General features: G+C 44.6%; 1 protein-coding gene across 1 annotated transcript; it reads left to right on the top strand.

Annotated features, from left to right (window-relative positions):
- The first annotated feature begins 16,106 nt into the window (after positions 1-16,106).
- On the top strand, positions 16,107-19,749 carry HEBP1 (heme binding protein 1). Its single transcript, XM_054386903.1, has 4 exons — positions 16,107-16,227; positions 16,381-16,519; positions 17,991-18,171; positions 19,480-19,749. Exons 1-4 carry the CDS (start codon positions 16,150-16,152, stop codon positions 19,649-19,651), a joined length of 570 nt encoding a protein of 189 aa, XP_054242878.1. The 5' UTR covers positions 16,107-16,149; the 3' UTR covers positions 19,652-19,749.
- Positions 19,750-19,850: the final 101 nt, after the last annotated feature.

Below are 19,850 nucleotides of genomic sequence, written 5' to 3'. Positions count from 1 at the left end.
CTGGCTAAAGAGCACATCAGGTTTCCTCAGCATCTACTGCTGCTTCTGCTTCCTCCTTGTTTCAGGTACTGTTCCTCTGAATACTGTCCAGGTCTGTCCTGAAACTTTAAATGATAACCATAAAGAAGGAGCAGAAGAGAGACACCAAGTGGTCTGGCTGGTGATGAGAATTTTTTTTCAATATATGAACAGGAAAGAGGGTGGCTCTTATCCAGAACCTTTTAGTACCAGAGGGATTTTTTCCATTGATGTCATCAGGCTTTAGATCAGGACCTTCCTGAGAACACAACACTTGCCACCACATCCCTGGTGGCAAACCCTGGAGAAGCCATCAGAGTCACTGTTTTTCTTTTCCTTCCAGGTCTTTATGAATACGGAGACCTTCTGTTCCATATGCCACTTCCCCTTCTCCACTTTCTGATTTAAGAGCAGTGATTACCCTGTATCTATGTAAATATTTACAGGAGAGATCCTGGATCCTTTCCATGTCTCAGTTAGCAAAGCCTGTGATACACAGGGACAAAAGCTGTCCAGCAGAGTGACTCTTTCTAAGAAAATTCTTCTGGCACCCATCAGAGCTGGGAGTAAAGGTACAGCAGAAAACAGCCAGAAGCAGGAAATGGAAAAATCTGATGTCCTCATTTGTGATCCTCTAACATCTGGCACACACACATACACTGCAAGAGCCCATAGTTTAAAATGATTGCACATCTGCAGTACAACAGAGCCCACTCTTAATTTCATGGATCCCCACAAAAATGGCTCATTCCCCTAGCCCTGAGATCTCTGTGAGGCTAATGGATAGCAAAGGCAAGTGATCTGTGTTGAAAACTGATGCTTTTGAGGAACATATGACTGCACATAATGTAGTCATGTGTAGGGTGCAATGATTTGCAAAGCATGAGAAATGAAGTTTTCCTTCTTGGCACTGTGAATGCAAGCTGATTTGCATATAAATTGGACCTGTCAAGTGTACTAATATCAGTCAAAAAGCTATGAAAATAAAACTGAAGTTGCAAATAAATCATTCATTTATCTGAACGTTGCTGCTTGTTTTATTTATTTTTTTTTTCAAAGCAGTTTGAAAAAGCCAGATGCTAAAAATGAGATGCTTGGGGTTAAGCTTGGAAGCCTGAGAGCTTTGGATGGGCAATGTGGTCCTTTAGAAAAACATTATGAGCCAAGAAAGCATGAAAATATGCAGCCACCAGCCCTTCATCAGTGTTGAGCCTGTGCCAGCCTTCTCTGCCCACACTGGCACCTGCTGTCCTGTATATTGTGAAGACACTGCCTGAGGTAAATTTGCTGTGTCCTGCTAGATGCCTGATTTCTGACTTAATCCATGCCCTTTGAAATGCTGGTGTGCTGGAGCAGCTGTACAGGTGTACATTATTCACCTGACCTACAGAGATTGTAGTGATATCCAGGGTCCACCTAATAAGGCCAGTGCATAAGACTTTGTGGTTGGCTCAAAAACAGTGGGACCATCTCTAGCACCAGCTCCTAGAAATTGCACAGGAGCTTCTGTGGCACTTCAGAGCTTTATTAAAATCCCTCATAGCTCATGTGTGGACTTTTGAAAGGTCTCCATCCTTACAGCTCTTTACAGCCACCCTACCCTCTGGTTCCTGGGAAGTGTCAGGAATTCCTCTGCAATCTCACTCAGAGTGCCAAGTTTTTGCACTCTGGGGGTATTTTGGCTCAATGTGTGCATGGCTGCCAGGGCTGGACACAAGTGGCAGCATTGTGGAGACCCTCACAGCTGCTGCTGTCCTGCATGGCCCAGGGCACAAACACCCTGTAAAGCACAGGAGTTTCAGAGAGGGTTTGAGTTCGTTTGCCCTTGGCTTGCTAAATCTACATCTGCCTGAAGGCTGCAGGCTGAACCAGGGTCTGGGAAAATGAAGACAAATGTTTCTGCAGACATTGATCTTGCCAGGTGGATTTTGCTGTCTCAGAGCTCTTGCATGTCCTGAGAGACCCACAGACAGACATGTGCAGTAGCCTGTTTGCATATCACAAGCAAGTTTCATGCTGAGGGTACCCAAGTTTAGAAAACTGGCTGAAAGCAGCAGTCCTCACACAGTAGAGCAGATCAAATACCCTGCAATTGCTTACAACAGTCACAGAAATGTGACAATAAAAAAACCCAAGGGAGTTTCTTGTTAGTTGATTATATTAAAGTTCCCAGCCTCTCCTTAGTGGGTACAATGATGGCACATGGGTGCTGGAGATCCCTATCTGAATGCAGCCATGGTGGTGATGGTGGGCTGGGCAGTACTCCTTTCACATCACTGGAAATATGGAAAATAGCAGACAGCAGACAGGGAAGGGAAATGCTCCAGCTCCCTCCTGTCTTGTCTCCCCCAGTAGCCCTGGAGGAGGCACAGGGAATGGGGAGTGTCTGTGATACACAATCCTGCCTGCTGAGCGGTGTGCTGAGGTTGCCAGCACAAGACCATGAAGCACATCCTGCAACCCCTCACAAGCACAGCTTGGATTTGGACCAGGTTTTCAGGAGAGCATTGCTTTGCCTGTGTGGGTTTTCCCATCAGGTTCGCTCAGACAGTGCCTCTGTGCCATGCCATGGAGGGGTTCTTGATCAGAGCATTCCTCCATCCAGTGTCCCCATCTGACGCTGACCATCAGCAGTTCATTTCCTCTTCACAGAGAGTTACATGAGCAGGGTTGTGTTTGCCATGAGCTGAATGGGGAACAGCTGGTAACAGATGATTGTTTGGGTTATTTGCCTGTTGCCTGGACATTTTGTTTGCTTGCTTGAGCCCTGAAAAAAAAATAGTTTTCCAGTTCCTCCAGAGGCTGGCTGGTGTTAAGTGTGGATGTTGGGGACTGCTTTTGAAAACTGGTGTTTTATAACTTTGCAAATGAATGTCCTGCTGTGTCAGTGGCAATGTTCCACAAACAAGGCAGGCTTCTCAGAAATTTCCCTGCCACAGAGCCAACAGGACTGAGGGAGCTGGAGCAGCCAAAATCACATGCTTCTGGTATCAGAGAAGCAGAAACCCCTCAGTCTGGTCCCAGTTAGACCTCTCTCTTGAGTGGATTTAAGTGGCTGACTAAATGGCAGTGCTGGTTAATGTTTATTAACTGTGCTTAGGATACCACTCAGCTTTCCTGCCATGGACTCCTTGCCTGGAGTAAACCAGCATCACCCTGTTGCAATTGTAACACTGTGTATGCAACACTTGCACTTATCCTCTGGCACCTTTCTTCAGGGTGTTTGCTTTTATTCCGAGCAGCTGGACACTCACTCTGTGAGAAAAGCATCATTTTTCTCCCTGTTGAGTACAGACATTTTGGATGTGGAAAATGGAGTTCAATAAGAATAGGCTGGTCAGGAGACAGAGAGGGTGCTGTTGCCAACTGATACTGGAGAAGTAATATCAGGAAGAATGCAGACTTGGCCAAGACACTCACAAAGCAGTGCCATGGGTCTAGTCATGAGCCTGAGTGTGCAGCAGTCGTGCAGCTTCGGGTGGTGGTGGCTGCACATCCTCTCAAATCACAGCAAAATGTCAGTCTGACATAGACATGGGACCAGAATCAGGGCTCCACTTCACACTTCACAAAAATCATCATTTTAACACCTCATGTTTCTTTGGAAACCTCTTTATCAAGTACTGACCAGATCTGAACTTGTTTAATTTGGCAGGCAAGGACCTGGGGGAAGGAGACATGGGGAAAAAAAAAAAAAAACAACAAACAACACTGCAGCCGATTCATCCCTCCTTGTTTATTCCACCAGAAATAGATTTGGCAGAGTGCATCAGGAATGAACTAATCAGCAGGGAATTAATTGGCACGTCTGTTAAAAGGCAGAAACAACGTGGGGAACAAATTCAGGGCTGGATGGCCGGAGGGTTCAAGCAGCCAGAGAGAAGCACTGCAGAGTGGAAACTGTGACTAGTAAGGGAAGTCATACAGCTGTGCTGGAGAGTCACTGGTTGAGAGCTGCTCAAAAGAACTGGGGGCAAAAAGAATTGGGTGTCCTTGCAGATGGAGCTGCTTTTGAGAAGGGATCCATTGCCCAGGCTTTCCTTCCCATAAGGCTCCCATGTGTGGGGAGAGATGATGGCTTGCTTGCAGGAGTGGGAGGGAGGGGTCGGAGAGGTACAGCTGGAGGAGGCTCCACGGAAAGACTGTGGAAACATGGAAAGCGGGGAAATGAAGAGGGACACGTCACTCATTGCAAGTTGAAATGCAGAGGGGTGGTGAGGAGGAGAGGAGAGGAGAGGGAGGCAGAGATTTGGAAGCCTCATCACAGAAGGACTGGCCTCAAGAGCACAGGTAACACTTGTACACAATTCTCTGCCTTCTTTCCCAGGAATGTTTTTTTTTTTCTTCCTCTGGATGAGACACATCCATGCACCCTGGAGAGAGCTTGTTGCATTGAAGGACTCTAAAGGTACCTGTGGGAAGAGCCAGGAGAGGAGGGAGCATGTGCAGACTGGCATGGACTTAGAGGTTGGAGGATCGCTACCTAGATTTCCAGAGAAAAGGAGTGTCCAGAGTGAAAAATAGAGGGAGAACAGAGGAGCAAGACAGAGAGACAGACAGACATGGAGAGTACAAGGTCTGCAGGTGTCTATGCAGGGAAAGAGAGGAAACTTCTTAGAAGGAACACCAAACTCTAAATGAGAGATGGCAATTAGATATATCCTGAAAAAAATATGCAGCCAGGTACACCTGGAGAAGAAGCAAAAGGTAGATATTACCTCCTCAAAACCAACAGGACTTTACTAATCTTATGATGTGCAGTAGATATATGCTTTGCACCTGGATGACTCTTTATTTTTATTTCTTTAGCCAGCAGCATCCTAGCTGTCCATCACCAGGCTGTCAATCAGATCCCTTTGCTTAGCAGGATAGTCAGACAGTTCGAGGGATTAAAGTGCTCTTTACTTTTCACACAACATAAAATGAGCAGTGAAGCTCTTAATTAATAGTAGTGGTCTAGTGGAGGGTGTACCTGCCAATGCCAGGGTGGGAGTGGAACTAGATGATCTTCAAGGTCACTTCCAAGCCAAACCATTCTAGGAATCTATGAATCTATGCATAAGCTCCATTGAAATTAAATATGTTGTCAAGCTTGAAAAAGTCAAAATATTGTTATTCTTGCCTAGTCCAAAGCTGGGTGTGCACACTGACATACAGCATAACACTCACACAAATGTACACTAAAAAAACCACTGCAATGGATTTTGAACTTTGGAAACAGGTGATACTCTAACTGTACCACTGCAACTGGGTTAATATTTTAGGATCCAATTTTATGCATTTTTTTAATTGCTTTTGGCATTTTTTGTGATCTTTCCACCATTACATAATACTATAAACATATGCTAATATTTATACTCCCCTGCTTTTTTTTTTTTTTTTTTTAATCTTTTTTTGCTTGGAGAGCTAACAAATGCCATCTGCTTTGCAAGCAGAGCTTGCGAATACTTTGATTGTTCTCCACTTACAGTCTTGGCAGCTTTTTTCTCTAAAATCTCAAAGTCTTTTCAGGATCCCCGCTTGGGAGCTCTGGCAGAACTGGCATTAAGTGAGAAATTGTGTGCAGCTACCCTGTGGGGTTTTTGAATGTGAAAGTGTTTGCTTTATAGCACCTAAGCCTTCTTTGACTTTATATTTAAACCTGAACATTTTAGTTTGGTGTGTGTAAGCAATATAACCTTAAAATAGCCTCAAAATATTGCATATAGAAATAAATATAGAGAAATTCTGCTGGTCTGCAGAATGTATCTTTAATATCTATTGAGATCCTTTACAAATTGAGAATCTAAATCTTGCTTTGATGTTTAAATGTCCATTGGAATCAGAGATACATTTTATTTATTTATGAGATCAAACCTGAGATCAAACTCTCTGAATCATTTAAAAGCATATTATATTTCCCTGCACATAACTCAAGCTCAGTGTCACTCTTCAGCTTTAGTTTGAAAATAGCTCAGAAGGAACTTGGGAAAAATCACGAGGAGAACAGGTCTCAAATGAAAACCTCAAAGCTAATTTACTTGCAGTCCAATACTGCAGAAAAAAAAAAAAAAACCTACTTCATTTTAGGTATCACTACAGTGACTGCTAACTCTAATCAACAAAATCCTTCTTTCAAAGCAAGCTTGGGCTTAAGCTAACACACAGGATTCTCATGCATGCACCAGGAGACTGTATGTGTTTAGAGCAGTAAGAAGTGCAGGGAAAGGTTTCAAGCCCTCTTGACTGACAAGGGGCAGGCAAGCTCTGAATCACAATGCAACAACTCACATGCCTGCAACAGGGACAGAGTGTGCTCCTCAGGCTTCAGGGAAGAGAAGGTACTCTGAAATGAAGCAGTGTTGGGCACCAGGAGAGGATAACCTAGGCAGTTCCCCCATACCCTAGGAGGCAGCACAACCCATGAGCAGTCAGTTATCACATTTGACTTCAGTGTGTCGAAGTCTGAGGCATGTAATAGTGAAATCTCAGTGCTCTGTGGTCATTCCCTGCTGTGTGTAAGGAGGGATGAGCATTGGAAACCGAGTATAGTGGAGCAGCAAGAAACAGAAAGGGTGAACAAGAGAGGGACAGAGTTCAAATCCTGGCAGCACTCCTTTGCTTTGGGGCAGGTTTTCAGGCTTGGATAGCACAACCACCAATCTCAGCAAGGATGTGCTTGGGATATTGAGCTAGCAGAGCTCTTTTATCATGGCACAGTGAGGTATTGAGAGGTTAAAAGAAGAAAAAAAAACGTTGTGCAACAATGAGATGAGTATCTCCTTCTTCATTGCTTGCAGATGAAGGGACTGTCTGGTGAATCACTGCTCCAAGGGCAGCATATGATGTAATTTTCTGACAGAAAGCATGTCTTATTATTGTAATTAACAGTAACAACAACAAAGCTACTATGTTGTTATTGTTATGCTCTGGATTTAGGACAGAGCTTTCATCCAAGGCTGTGAGACAGTTTTCTTTGCTTGTCAATCTGTGTTCTACCCTGACAGTATTTTCCAGTGCAACTCTGCAGCAAATCTGAAAACACATTTGCAATGGGCTTGGGATCTGGTTCCTACATCCTACAGATGACCCTGCAGACTTTTTCTGCTTGTTAGTGACTACCCATTTGCCTTCTACAATTCAGCCTAAGAGAAGGAGGATTGCTCAGTTTCTGTGTAAGTGTCTGAGATATGGGAATCTATTTCAAAGATGGTTCTAACTTGATGCTTACTATGATAATAAATTCTCTCAGGAATGCAGAGAGCAAAGCTACAAAGAAAGTGATCTGTGAGGGGCCCTACAAATAGAGCCTGTGGGTCTCATGATTCATTTAAAAAGCTTGAGGTCAAGCAGGGTGGCTTTTCAGTATCAGATGTAGGTGGAATGTATCACCACCCTTCTTTTAACAAATACAGAAAGATCAAAGTGTCCCAGCCCTGGGATATTGAAACAGATGGCAGGTGAAAAGAGTAAGGAATGGACAGTCTTTTCAGGAAGTTTTAAAATGAGCTGGGAAGCCACACTGCCTCCTTGATATTTGAAGCATTTTCAAATAATTTGTAATTAGAGATGTTGGTGTCTTCCCAGTAGGGAAGATTAAAAAGGCATGTGCAGTGCATAGTCATTAGAAGAAAAAGAAGGAGAAAAAAAAGCTCTAAAGAGTGGACTATTTATCTGGAAAAGCAGAGAGACAGAGGAGCTGTGGTGTCAATGCAAATAGTTTCAAGAAGGTCCATGAAGACCTTTTCATTATGTGCCTTGGTGATATCATCAAACCTTCCTAGAGGTTTTCATTTTGGCAGCATTGAGTTGGGAGGAAGAAGAGGTGTGTGTATGCATGAGATAGGAAGAAGGCAATTTATTTTTTTTCCCCTCTCTTAAATGAATACTGCAATTAGAAGAATATTGAGTGCAAAATACATCCTGGCAGGTGGAAAGTAGTATTTTTAAAGTAGCATGACATTTCCCATCAGTATGGCTATATTCATGTTGCTATTTTAAATAGATGGGAAAACAAATGCAGTTGCAATTAAAATACACTAGTGATTGAATGTAAGAAAGGCACAAAGCAAAAGGATTTATTTATGTACTGCTTTATCTGTGGCAGCTCCCAATAAGTTTTGAGGTGGCTGAATTCTTCACAGATGGTTAGGAGAGGGGAGTTATGTGAGACTCAAAAAAGCAATTGAATGTCCCATATTTTGCAGTGAGGTCTTCTGACCTTCCGTGCACGTAGCTGAAGAGGGGAATAATTTGGATTTCCTGAATACCTGCTTTCCATGAGTCCCTCCATCACTGTGACTACAGATGACCAAAATCATCACTAAAACCCCTGAACCTGGCAATGCATTTTTTTCTGTTTGCCATCTGCAATATGTGCATAATTAATATTTCAGCCACTTTCTACCAGAACAGCTGTTCATGACATTAAAAAAAAAAAATCAGATTCAACAGAGAGAGGCCACTTCATTAAGACAGAATAACAAATTAGCATGAGTAAACTGTGGAGAGATTGATCTATTCTCTTACATTCAGAGGCAGAACTTGTCCAGGAGGGCCTGTAGGTTAGCAATGATTTCCACTGGATTGGGAATGATGGCAAACTTCAAAGAAGATGAGGAGCTTATGTGAAAATGCTCACAGCAGTTCATATATCTGCCTTGCATACTCTGTAGATGTGCTTAAGAGGAACTGACACCCAGGGCAAAGTGGACACAGTAGATGGGGGGTGGGGTTGCCTTTGAGGCTCCATCACTGGACAGCATCTCAATTATTTCTACTGGTTAGTGGATCAGATCAAAAAGAACATTTTTTTTTTCATTCTGACCTCTATTAAATCCTTGACAAATTGCTTCACTGGTTTGTACTTTGCTTTCCCTAATTGCAAGGTGGGGATGAAGTTGTTTCTGCACCTTGTAGTACCTTCTTCTGACACTGTAAGGTGCTATCCCAACATGGCTACTACTTTGTGGCTGCTGCCTGTAGTTGAAGCATCTGGGTACCTCTCAAAGGTACCACTCAATGGCTTGGGAAAAAAACAAACAAACAAACAAACAGCAACAAAAACACAAAACAAACCCCAAAACCAAGCAAACAAACAAAAAAACTCACCAAAGTAAGGAGGTCTGTACTTGTGAAAAAGAACTCTCTGTGCTTGTATAAAAGCTAGGCTGAGCAACCTGAACAACAGCTTAAAGAAATACATCTTCAGAGAGAAATTTGTTGTTGAGGTGACAGGTGGGAGGTGGAGAAACAGAGGAAAGAGAGAAATAAAGAACTTAGCAAGAATTTTTTTGTCTTCACAGAGTAGGGGGAGGTCAAGATCCTGCAAAAAGCCATCATGATGACTCTTCCACTTTTCCTCTTCTTCATATTCTTGCCCTGTGCTGAATCCCAGGAGGACTTTCTGGACCAGTATCAGAAATGGGACTACAGAGAAGGTGGTAAGAGATGGTAGTGGTGAGTCAGCTTGGGAGATGTTCAGTAACTCAGAGCTGAAGAGTCACCTACTTTTTTTTCCCTTGGAATGAGTCAAACAGTGCTCACTCATGAGTTGTTCTTCTTGATTCCTGGGTAGCTGCTGAGATTTTTGGAGAGAAAAGTGGGTTTAGAAATAATCACCTGGGATAGCCCATGTCAGCAGAACACCTGGGCACCTAGAGGGTGAACTACACTGGAAGGAGGGTCATCTGCTTTTTAATTTAGATCCTCTGTAAGTGTAATATTTGGCATTTCACTGTGACTCAGTTCAAATGATGGGGGGTGGAATCCAACTCAGATCACCAGCTCGTGTTTTCTTGTTCTGTCACACTTGTTTTCCTCTCTTCCATGGATGTCCTGCTAACCTAGCTGACAAGGTCAACATAGAAGGCATTAAGAGCATTACTCAAACCCTTGAGAAATGGGGAAATGGTATCTTCTGGCAAATGAAGTACACACTGCTGAACAACCCCAACGCTTTACTGCCTGAACTCTCCAGGTAATTCCCTTCATCTGGAGGTGGGATTCGGTCCTTTCCTGGGTGCCCTTCCTCGAGCAGGATTCATCTTTTTTAAGATGAACTTTCAGATTGCTCAGTTGTGGGGAGATGAATCCTACTGCCTTGGTACCTGTTATGATAGCAGCACTGAATACTAGTAAACTGAATATTCTGTTGAATATTTATTGTGAAACATTCTCAGTTGCAGTGACTGTGTTAGAATAATTATCCTAAAGAAAAATGTAGGCTGTTCTTGGCACCTCACTCCTGTGAGAACAGGCTGGGAAGATGAATTGTGTTACAAATCCAGACATGGACTTGGCCACAGGGCAAGGAGAAGAAGCTGATTTGGCCTGTGATGGTTTTTATTTCAGTCTCTAACACACAGATATGAGAAAACTATTCACTAGTCCATGTCATCATATTTCCTCCCTTGCACTGCAGAAAATACTAATGATTGACCACACTCACAAAATGTACTTCAGTTTTAAATTTGCAGAAACAGAGTTGGAAAGGCAATGAAAGAGAGGAGAAGGGAAAGATGAGAATTATTAGAAACTAAATATCACTTAAATCAGAACTGTTTATAAAATTAATGGTCTTCTGCCATAACTCAGCTTTCTTTTCAGGAAAAAGAAAAAAAATAACCTGTCCACAGCCTCTAGGCATTGAACCATTGAACCAATGAAATCAATTGAACCATTGAAAAGAAAAGGCTAGAATAATAAAATGGAACTAGCCAGAAGGCCACACATTGCCTATACAAATTAGGATTTCAGGAGGATATAGCTGATAGATTATATATGTTGGCCTTTGGCATCAAGTGGATTTCTCCCTGGCTGCCTCATGGCTGTTATTAGCGCACTGCCAGTGCTAAAATTCGTTGGTGTCTAAGATTATCAGAGCCAATATTGAGTCATGTGTTTGGAAAACTCTATTTTTAGTCCAGGGAGATGTACAGAGACTATGCAGCCATATTTCCTGCAGAAGGCTTTGAATTAAGAGTTTGCTGGCAAACACATGCTGGGCTGTTAGAAATGTTGAGGACTGACAGTAGCCCATGGGAATCATTGGCCCAGCCTTCATGCCTGCTCCTAGTTAACACTGTGGCTAATTAATACTAATTAACATCCAGTGAGATTAGAATGAGCATCAGAGCTTTGTAATACCCAAAAGGAAACTGAGAGAAAACTCTCCAAAGGAAGGAACATGGTTACCCCCAAACACACTGGTGCATCAGTGCAGCCCTCACCTTGCCAAATCCTGATGTAAAAAAACCTGGCTCTTCTCCCCCCTCTGCTTAAGCAGAGGCACATCCTGGAGTGACTTGGGGGACTTGCAGGAGCCTGCCCTTCACTGGGACCCCACACATTACTGCTATCTTCTCTATCCCTGCTGGTTCCAGCTGAACAGGATTGTTTTCAGCTCCACCATTAAAGTAGAAGTGCTGTGAAGTCCTTATGGGAGCTCATATACCAATCATTATTTAGCACAAAGCCAGATGTGCTTTGGCAGCGATGAAAAGATCACATTGCCCATGCTGGTCCTGAAGCTCATGGCTTCCTTGGTTCAGATGGGGGCATCTCAGAAAAACTCCCACCACCCAAGGGGCAAGGTGGCTTTGGAAGCATCTTTGAATGGTTCCTTGCAGCTCTTTGATTTTGAAGGGCCCTTATCCAGGAGGAAACACAAGGCCATGGTAAACTATTTTGCATGCTCAGCAACAACTCCCCACACTGAGTTATTCTCCTGTATAACTCTTTCTGTAGCCTCCGCCCTGTCTCTGCCGCTGTGGACAACCTCGTGAGGGAAGTCCAGTCAATAAGGAAGAGGCTAGAAGAGCTGAATGAACGCCTCAAGGTCATCAACAGAACTGTGCTTCCCATCCGGCTGAACGCTCTGCAGAGCCAGAGGCGTGGCAATACTCAGCTGCGCAGGCTTCCAATGCATAGGAGAAGGTTGTATGCTCGCAGGAGACCTCAGAGGAGTTAATTCTCTACCAAAATAAAGGGGAAATCTTTGGGGGATTTTTTCATCTGCTCAAGCCTTTCTCAATAGGACCTTGCAAGAGAGAATAAAGTAGAGCTCATACAAGTTGGCTTTACTAAGAAGACCAGAACTTCTGCATTATGTTTTGCCTTTCAAACCTAGGTGTGTAGGTGAAATCTGACCCTGTTCTTCAATGATGGCTGTTTCGTGACCCAAGCAAAAGGAATTGACAAGCTCAGCCTACTTGAGTGTGAATAACTTTAGGCTATACAGCCATTCTTTCTGCTTACCAGAAGAAGGTCTTCCTACAAAGATCAGGTGAATTTCTCTCTCTGCCCTATTTTTACAGTGCTCCATCTGAAACTGCTAGAGATTCTGATCTTCAAAAGTGCTGAATGCCTGATGAATGCAGAAAGATAGATTAGTACTTGGCACTTCCAGATGGACAGGGACAGTGAGAGGAAGCTGTGGTTTAAAATATAGCTTTAACCTATTTTCCATCACTGCAAAGAATGCCCTGTTAGCATGTCCAGAGGGTGGAGTTGGATAACTTTGGTGGGTGCCTCATCTTGCAAGGCTGAAGATTTGTCAGATTCTAGGGACCAAATATGAATATTCACCTTCTGCAAAAAAAGTGGTTTTTTTAGCTACCTGGAACTGGGCACTCAGAACTGCGTTATTCAGCAGATACCTTCAGAATTTCCAGATTCTCTGAAAGATACTTCATTGCCTTCTGCCAAGACCCTTGGAAACCAAGGGATGCTTTATTTCAAAACTATTTAGATACCAAATGGCATAGATAAGTGTCTAGAAGGATTTTTTCAAAATAGCTTAAGAAAGGGTACAGTTCCCCAAACCACAGATAGTAATTCAATTGGTGTCTAATTTGCAGAGTATCTTCTCTATGTGCAAACACTGACCTCCAGACATTTCCCAACATCCATTAATATCTGTAGAAAATGAATAACTATGCAGCCCAAGGACTTTGGTGCCTCGGGGAGTACCAAGAATACCCTGTCCTCAGCTTGTCTTTGCCTGTGGCTTCCTGACAATAAAACTGGTGATTAAAAAACGCCATGCAGAAATCAAATTATGCACTGAACAGAGGATAGAGTGGGCTTGCTCTTCAGGTCTCTAAAGGTAAATCCAATGAAGAGATTTCCACCCAGCACTGTAGTCAACTGAATACCTGAAATCTGTTGAAACTTAGGCAGGAGATTCAGAGAGGAAAATAAACTATTTGTTTTTTTTAAAGGTCTGGATGAAGCAATTTATGAGAACAAAAATAGAGAATGGATTATGTTTAAATGGTTGTGGGGGCGGTTGGCATGACAGTTGTTTTGCGAATGCTCTCCAGTCATAAACAGTGAGGATTCAGACTTGTTATTTAAGGATTCCCAAGGCCTGAGTTTATGGGGAGAAGTTCACTGATGCTACAATACCCTCCAGAGGGAAAGGGGAAAAGCTAGTTTCATATGGAAACTTCTAAAATGAACCAGAAGAAGTAACACGGACAGCATTTTGTCTGCAGCCTGGGAGCTGAGTGGCAGAGGTCTGAGGAGTGTATGAGACAAGCTGATAAATATTTCTCGGATGTAAATTCTCTGAGATCAGGTTTTCAGAAAATAACTCTAAGTTCGAAAGTCTCTCTTTGGCTTTTGATTGAGAATTGGAAACACTGCTCAGCTTGAAAAGGGGAAAATCAAGATTGTGAAGAGGCTGGGAAAAGATACTGTTGTGCCTTTGGTGAAGCTGTCATTATAATTTCTCAGAAAATGTAGACTATTTTGATCCCAGAATATATTTACCAAAATTACAAGGAATAACAGAAGAAAAAGCTCCCCCTCACCTTGTTATTCTACATTCAGAGGTACTAGGCTGTGCTGTAACATCAGCTGCATGTCAATCCAAAGAGATGCTTTGCTTGGGGACTGCTGGTCACTTTGGCCCATTTAGAAGAAGAATATAACATAAACATCAGTTTTCCTGTTCATATTTTAGACATAAACATTTTATCAGGCAACCTGAAGTTTTATGAAAGCAGCTGAGGACTACTTGAAACAGGAAGAACTCCCTCAGTCACAGGGAGGGAGGTGGCTGGAGGTGGGAGGCCAGACCAGACCACTGTGTGCTTTTACTTTTTACCTAGATGCCCATCACCAGCTTCTGCCAGAGGACTGGGAAAGATGGACCTCTGGTCTGACCCTGTCTATGTATTCCTACACTGATGTATGCAAGATGCTATTTTTGGCAAAGCTCTTCAGCTCAATAGAGACACTCACTGCTTGATCTAAAAGAGAACAAGCTGCAGCACACCATGTATATTACAATTCTGCAATTTATTGCGTGATGGTAAATAAACCAAATAACACTCATGGTTTATAAATTACTAGATCTGTGGTCTTGTCACCATTGAGAGCAGCCCCTGTCTTTCACTCTTTCAAAGTCCATGTCAGGGCCCAGCCCTGTTCCATGGCCTGTTTGATCAGATGATTATGGCCAGCAGATTTAACTTCTTTGCCTTTGCACGACCATCTCTCTCTAGATGGAAATGCTCTAATATCACATTTCTTCTATTGTTTGATTTTTTGCTCTTTAAGAGTACAGGAAAGTTCTGCATCAGCCTGATTCTGTACCACTCACCTTCTGTCTGGAATACAAATGGCATCCTGCCTTGTATCATAAATAGCGTGGCCAGCAGGACCAGGGAAGTGGTCTTACCCCTGTACTAGGCACTGGTGAAGATGCACCTTGAATACTGTGTTCAGTTTTGGGCCCTTTCATAAAAGAAGGACATTTTTGTGCTGGAGCATGTCCAGAAAAGATGAAAGAGGCTGGTGAGGGGTCTTGAACACAAGTCCTGTGAGGAGCAGCTGAGGGAACTGGGGTTGCTTAGTCTGGAGGATGTTGATGGGACACTTCAGCGTTCTCTATAACTACCTGAAAGTAGATTGTAATGAGGTAGCGCCTGGCCTGTTCAATCAGGGTAATAAATGATAAGACAAGAGGAAACAGCCTCAGGTTACACCAGGGGAGTTTTAGCTTGGGTATTAGTAAAATTTCTTCACTGAAAGGGTCATCAGGCCTTGGTACAGGCTGCCCAAAGAGGTGGTGGAGTCAGCACCCCTGGGGCTGTTCAAAAAACATTTGGATGAGGTGCTTAGGGACATGGTCTAATAGTTGTGTATAGGGAGATGTTAGGTTATGGTTGGACTGAATGATCTTAAGGTCTGTTCCAGCCAGGCAGTTCTTTGATTCTATATAAAAGGAGGAAGAAGTCCAGCTGAGCAAGCACTTCGAGGTGCCTCTGCCTCCTCTGTCTGATTCATGGCTGCCCCATGGTATTCAATTCCCGCCTCCACCACCCTCTTAAATGATCCTGGGTAAAGCACTTTCTCTAGCTTGCACTTGTCCTTTGACATGGCTTATACAACTAAAAGTCTCTTGTGACCATGAAGGGTCTCAAGTCCTCTGTGCAGATACATAGAACCAGCTACATAAGCCAGACAAGTTCCGTTGTGTTAATTTACATATATTTTTGGAACAGGCCTGGCTGGAGTTTTAAATAGAGTTTTAAATGGGGCTGTGAACGCAGGCAGAGGTCAGCAAAGGGATAGCAAACAATATCGGTGGTTTCCAAGAGCTAGTCCTTACTTACAGCTTACAACATCCAGAGAGACACGGAGCCCTGCTGGAAATTCACTGTCTTAAAAGACAACTGTGATCTCCTTTAGTTCCGTTCATTAAAAACCCAACAAAGCCGTTAGGACTTTTGCACTTCCAGGACAGCTGGCCCCTCTCTGCTACACAGGACACGCTTTTGTCAGCACTTCCCTCCCTTGGATTTTATTTCTCCAGCCTTCCTCCCCTCCAGACGAACACGACCTGCTCCCGCACTTCATTACTCTCCACACTTCTCGCCCTCCTCCGTTACTTCACCTCCGGGGCCGCCTTTCCGCTCCAGCAGCCCGTCGCACCCGGATCTCTCTCGGCCACCTCCCGCCGACCCTGAGTGCCCCAACCCCGGCCCCGTCGCCGCGGCGCAGGCGGCCCTTGGGCGCTCCCGGGGGGCGGTGCCCGGCCGGGCCGGGCCGAGCAGAGCCGAGCCGAGCCGAGCCGAACGGGGCAGAGTGGAGTGGGGCTGAGCCGAGCGGAGCCGAGCGGGGTCCAAGCCGAGCAGCACCATGCTGGGCATGATCAAGAACTCCCTGCTGAGCTCGGTGGAGGCATGGCCCTACCGGGTGCTGAGCAAGGGGGAGAAGGTAGGTGGCGAGGCGGCCGTGCGGCCTCTCTGCCCCCGGGGCCGGGTGAGGCGCTGCGAGAGGGAGCGGGACACCTCGGGGTCACCCTCACCCTCCATTCTCCCAGCCTGTCTGGGCTTCCGGCAGCATCTCCGTTCTCATCTCCTTCTCCAGGAGCAGCTCAGCTACGAGGAGAGGGAGTGCGAGGGCGGCAGGTTTGCGGCGGTGGAGGTGGTGGGGAAGCCGTTCGATGAAGCCTCAAAGGAAGGGGCGGTCAAGCTCCTCAAGTACGTCGGAGGAAGCAATGACAAGGGTGAGATGCTCCTTGCCCAGAGAGCTTGGCATCACTTTGTGTTTGACCACTGCTAGTGGAGGCTTGGTGAAAGCCAGATGGGTGAAAGCAAGAGCACCATGGGCCTAATGGGGCTTGCAGCTTCTGGCATCGGAGGTCTGTGATGGGCATAGTCCTTCACTGGGAAAAGTAAACTTGTCATAAAGTGTGCCCAGCCAGCTCATGGTATGAGTCTGCTCTTAACCCATCTCTTTCAGAGTAAGATCTCAAAACCTGATTTGTTTCAGCAGCAATGAGTTCCCTTGCAGCGGGGATAACATGAGGACAGGCACGCACAATTATTTGTCACAGCTCCCTGGGTGAGCAGTAGCTGGTGAAATCGAGGGTATTTGGGGCACTTTAGCTCTATGACATGCCCTTGGAGGCAGTGCAGTAAGTTTTATGACTTTGATACTTTATCATATACTCTGGCAATTGTTATTCATCAAAGGGCAATGAACAATGAGCTTGCTTTTTAGTGGTACTTTATCGTGTTTTATAATGGTGCTTCCAGGTGATTGCTTCTAATTCTCAATTTACCAAAGTACATGCATCAGCAGCCATCCATAACAGGAGGAGAAGACCACAGAATAACTCTGAGGCAATACACATTTGCTCACACACTTTTCACAGGCATCTGGTAGAGGAACCTTTATGGTCTGTATGGGAATAGGATTTGGATGCAGGGGCAAATAGCATTTACAGCAGCATGTTTTGGAACGATGATGATCAGTGTTGCTTCAGGAGAAAGGGTGCCACAAGGGCAGGTATGGCGTCAAAGCAAAACAAATGAGAAAGTTGGCTTAATATCAGCTGATTCTGTAGCTGACTGATCCTGAAGTTTCATGACTCCCTACTGCTGAATGAAGAACAGTGGGAAAAAAGGTTCTGCAATGCCATGTATTACCCCATCACAGTAATGAGCAGAAGCTACTATTCCTGAAGTGGTGGACAGTATGGGCAGTCCTGCTGAAAGCCACCAACAGCTCTGAGGTTTGGGTTACTGTAAATTGTAGGATGTCTGGAAGCATTTGGAAGGGTTTAGGAAAAATCTCCTGTCACCCATTATTGGCTATGGGCTCATCACTAATTGCAATTTAAATAGAGAATTATAGGCCCTATTATGTTAAAGGTGGTTTGTCAGAAGAGCAGAGCACCTTGGTGTCATGACAACATGATTGAGAGCCACAAAACCATGATCATTGATAAAAAGCCATCCAGAGGTCACCAGGGTCCCTTATCTCCCAGGGTCCTTGAACAGTCAGTGGAGAGAGAAATTTGGCCCAAGCAGAAGCCTGTTGTGGACGTTCTGTATGCTCAGAGAACCCCTCTCTTGACTGATTATACAAAGAACTCAGTATGTGGAGTTTTCCTGAACAAAAATTATCTCTTGTGAATGCTCTGTTAATTCTGTGAGTTCCTGAGAACCTAGACTTCTTTGTGTCTCTTTCAGGGGCTGGAATGGGCATGACTGCTCCTGTCTCCATCACTGCTTTTCCTGCTGAAGATGGCTCCTTACAGCAGAAAGTGAAGGTCTCTCTGCGGATCCCGAGCCAATTTCAAGACAACCCTCCTTGTCCTAGTGATGAAAGCATTAAGATTGAAGAGAGAAAAGGGATGACCATTTATTCCACGTAAGGAATGCATCCTGGGATTTCCAGTCTCAAGTGTTGAGATCTGTAGTGAGTTCTGAAGAGCAGTATTGGTTTTACCAGATGACTTGCTGGACCAGGGGTGCATGTGGTAGAAGGAGATGGAGGGATCTTTCAAGGAAAGGCAGGTGTTTTATGTCATTTCTTATCGTTGCTCATGCTGCAGCTATTTGAAGTATGGATTTTTATTTTTTTTTCACTGGGAAAACAAATATAGAGATTAGCCCAGAAAGGCTTTTTGTTTCACCTGAGGAGATGAAGAGCAGAGAGAGGGTGAAGATGAAGTTACTGAGTCATTTCTGATAGCTGAAAACTAATTTTTTTGCTCACTTTCTGGGATCAAGATGGTTCTTAGTCATTAAGAATGCCCTTTGGTGTGGTTCAGATCAAACTGCAGGTGTCAGATGAAGCCTCATTTAGATGGACTTATACCAGAATCCGTCATGGAAGCAAGCAATCATTCATTGCATTGCTTCAAATCATCTTTAGACATACTTGTTGACTGACAACCTGGACTCAGACTAGCATCACAATAGCGATAAGCTCTTCGCCTTGTATTTAACCCCTTGGATTTTCCCCTCCCTTCTTGCTTGAAGTATTTTGCCTGATTCTCAACTCTTTAGCTCCTCCCTTGCCTGAGACTGCTGCCTGACCTTTGCTACGGGTGTGGGCCACTTCTGCAAGAATAGGCTGTTTTGTCTCAAACCTTGGCCCTGAGACAGGGTGGTGAGGTGCAGGCTGATGAGGAAACAGTTCCTGTTGGTGGGAGGTCAGCATAAAACAGACCAGTTCCAGTCCACCCCCTTTAAATAGCATTGTGAACTGTAATTGCTAATATCTCTGGTCCTCCCTCCTGTTTGCCTTGGAGTTAGAGTTTGGCTTCTCTTCCTGATCTGGCTTTCAGCAGATGGTTGTTCACACTACAGTGAACTTGGTTGTTGGCAGCATTGGTGTGAGGACTGCGGGCTGAGCAGACTTGGAGATAGCCTTGTGCCCTAGCAAGCTGTTCCTCTGATATGAGTTTGATGCAAAGGGCAGGGCCACCCTGCTGACTGACATGCATAGGGCTGCTTGGGGAGGCACTGTTTGGCATCTGTGATGGCTGACTGCATCCTGGCTTATCTAATGTATCACAAAGTGATAGACCATTGCCTGCATGAGTGCATGCTGTCAGGACCTGGCCCAAAATGCATGGCTAAATATATTGTGGGTGTATATTGTTCTCCTTCTCTTCCCTTCAGTGTTTTGCCAGGACTGCTCCACACTGACCCATGTCTGGTTTCTTTGCAGGCAGTTTGGTGGCTATGCCAAAGAGGTGGATTACGTGAGCTATGCTGGCAGGCTGAGGGCTGCCCTGGGGAGCGAAGCTGCGTACCACAAGGATTTCTACTTGTGCAATGGCTACGATCCCCCCATGAAGCCTTACGGGCGGCGCAACGAGGTCTGGTTTGTGAAAGAGTGAGCATCTGGCTCCCTGCGCTGCTGGCCTGCACTGATAACTCCCCCACCCTATGTTCTTGTCCTCTTCAAAATAAACTCATAATTTGGCAGAGGCCAAATCATTCCATTCCTCCACAACTATGCTTTGGTCTTTTATGGACCGACATATTCAGAAGAAGGCTGCAGACCCTCCTGACAGGACAGCTCCTTTGTTTCAGACT

Source organism: Indicator indicator, chromosome 14 (genome assembly GCF_027791375.1).
Source record: "Indicator indicator isolate 239-I01 chromosome 14, UM_Iind_1.1, whole genome shotgun sequence".
NCBI classification, from domain to species: Eukaryota; Metazoa; Chordata; class Aves; order Piciformes; family Indicatoridae; genus Indicator; species Indicator indicator.
The sequence above is the reverse complement of the archived record's forward strand: the minus strand, read 5'-3'. Positions and strand labels throughout refer to the sequence as shown.

Coding starts and splice junctions, on each gene's coding strand:
- HEBP1 (XM_054386903.1), top strand. CDS start 16,150: ATGCTGGGCATGATCAAGAACTCCCTGCTGAGCTCGGTGGAGGCATGG. Junction 16,228..16,380: donor TGCTGAGCAAGGGGGAGAAG/GTAGGTGGCGAG, acceptor CTCCTTCTCCAG/GAGCAGCTCAGCTACGAGGA. Junction 16,520..17,990: donor CGGAGGAAGCAATGACAAGG/GTGAGATGCTCC, acceptor TGTCTCTTTCAG/GGGCTGGAATGGGCATGACT.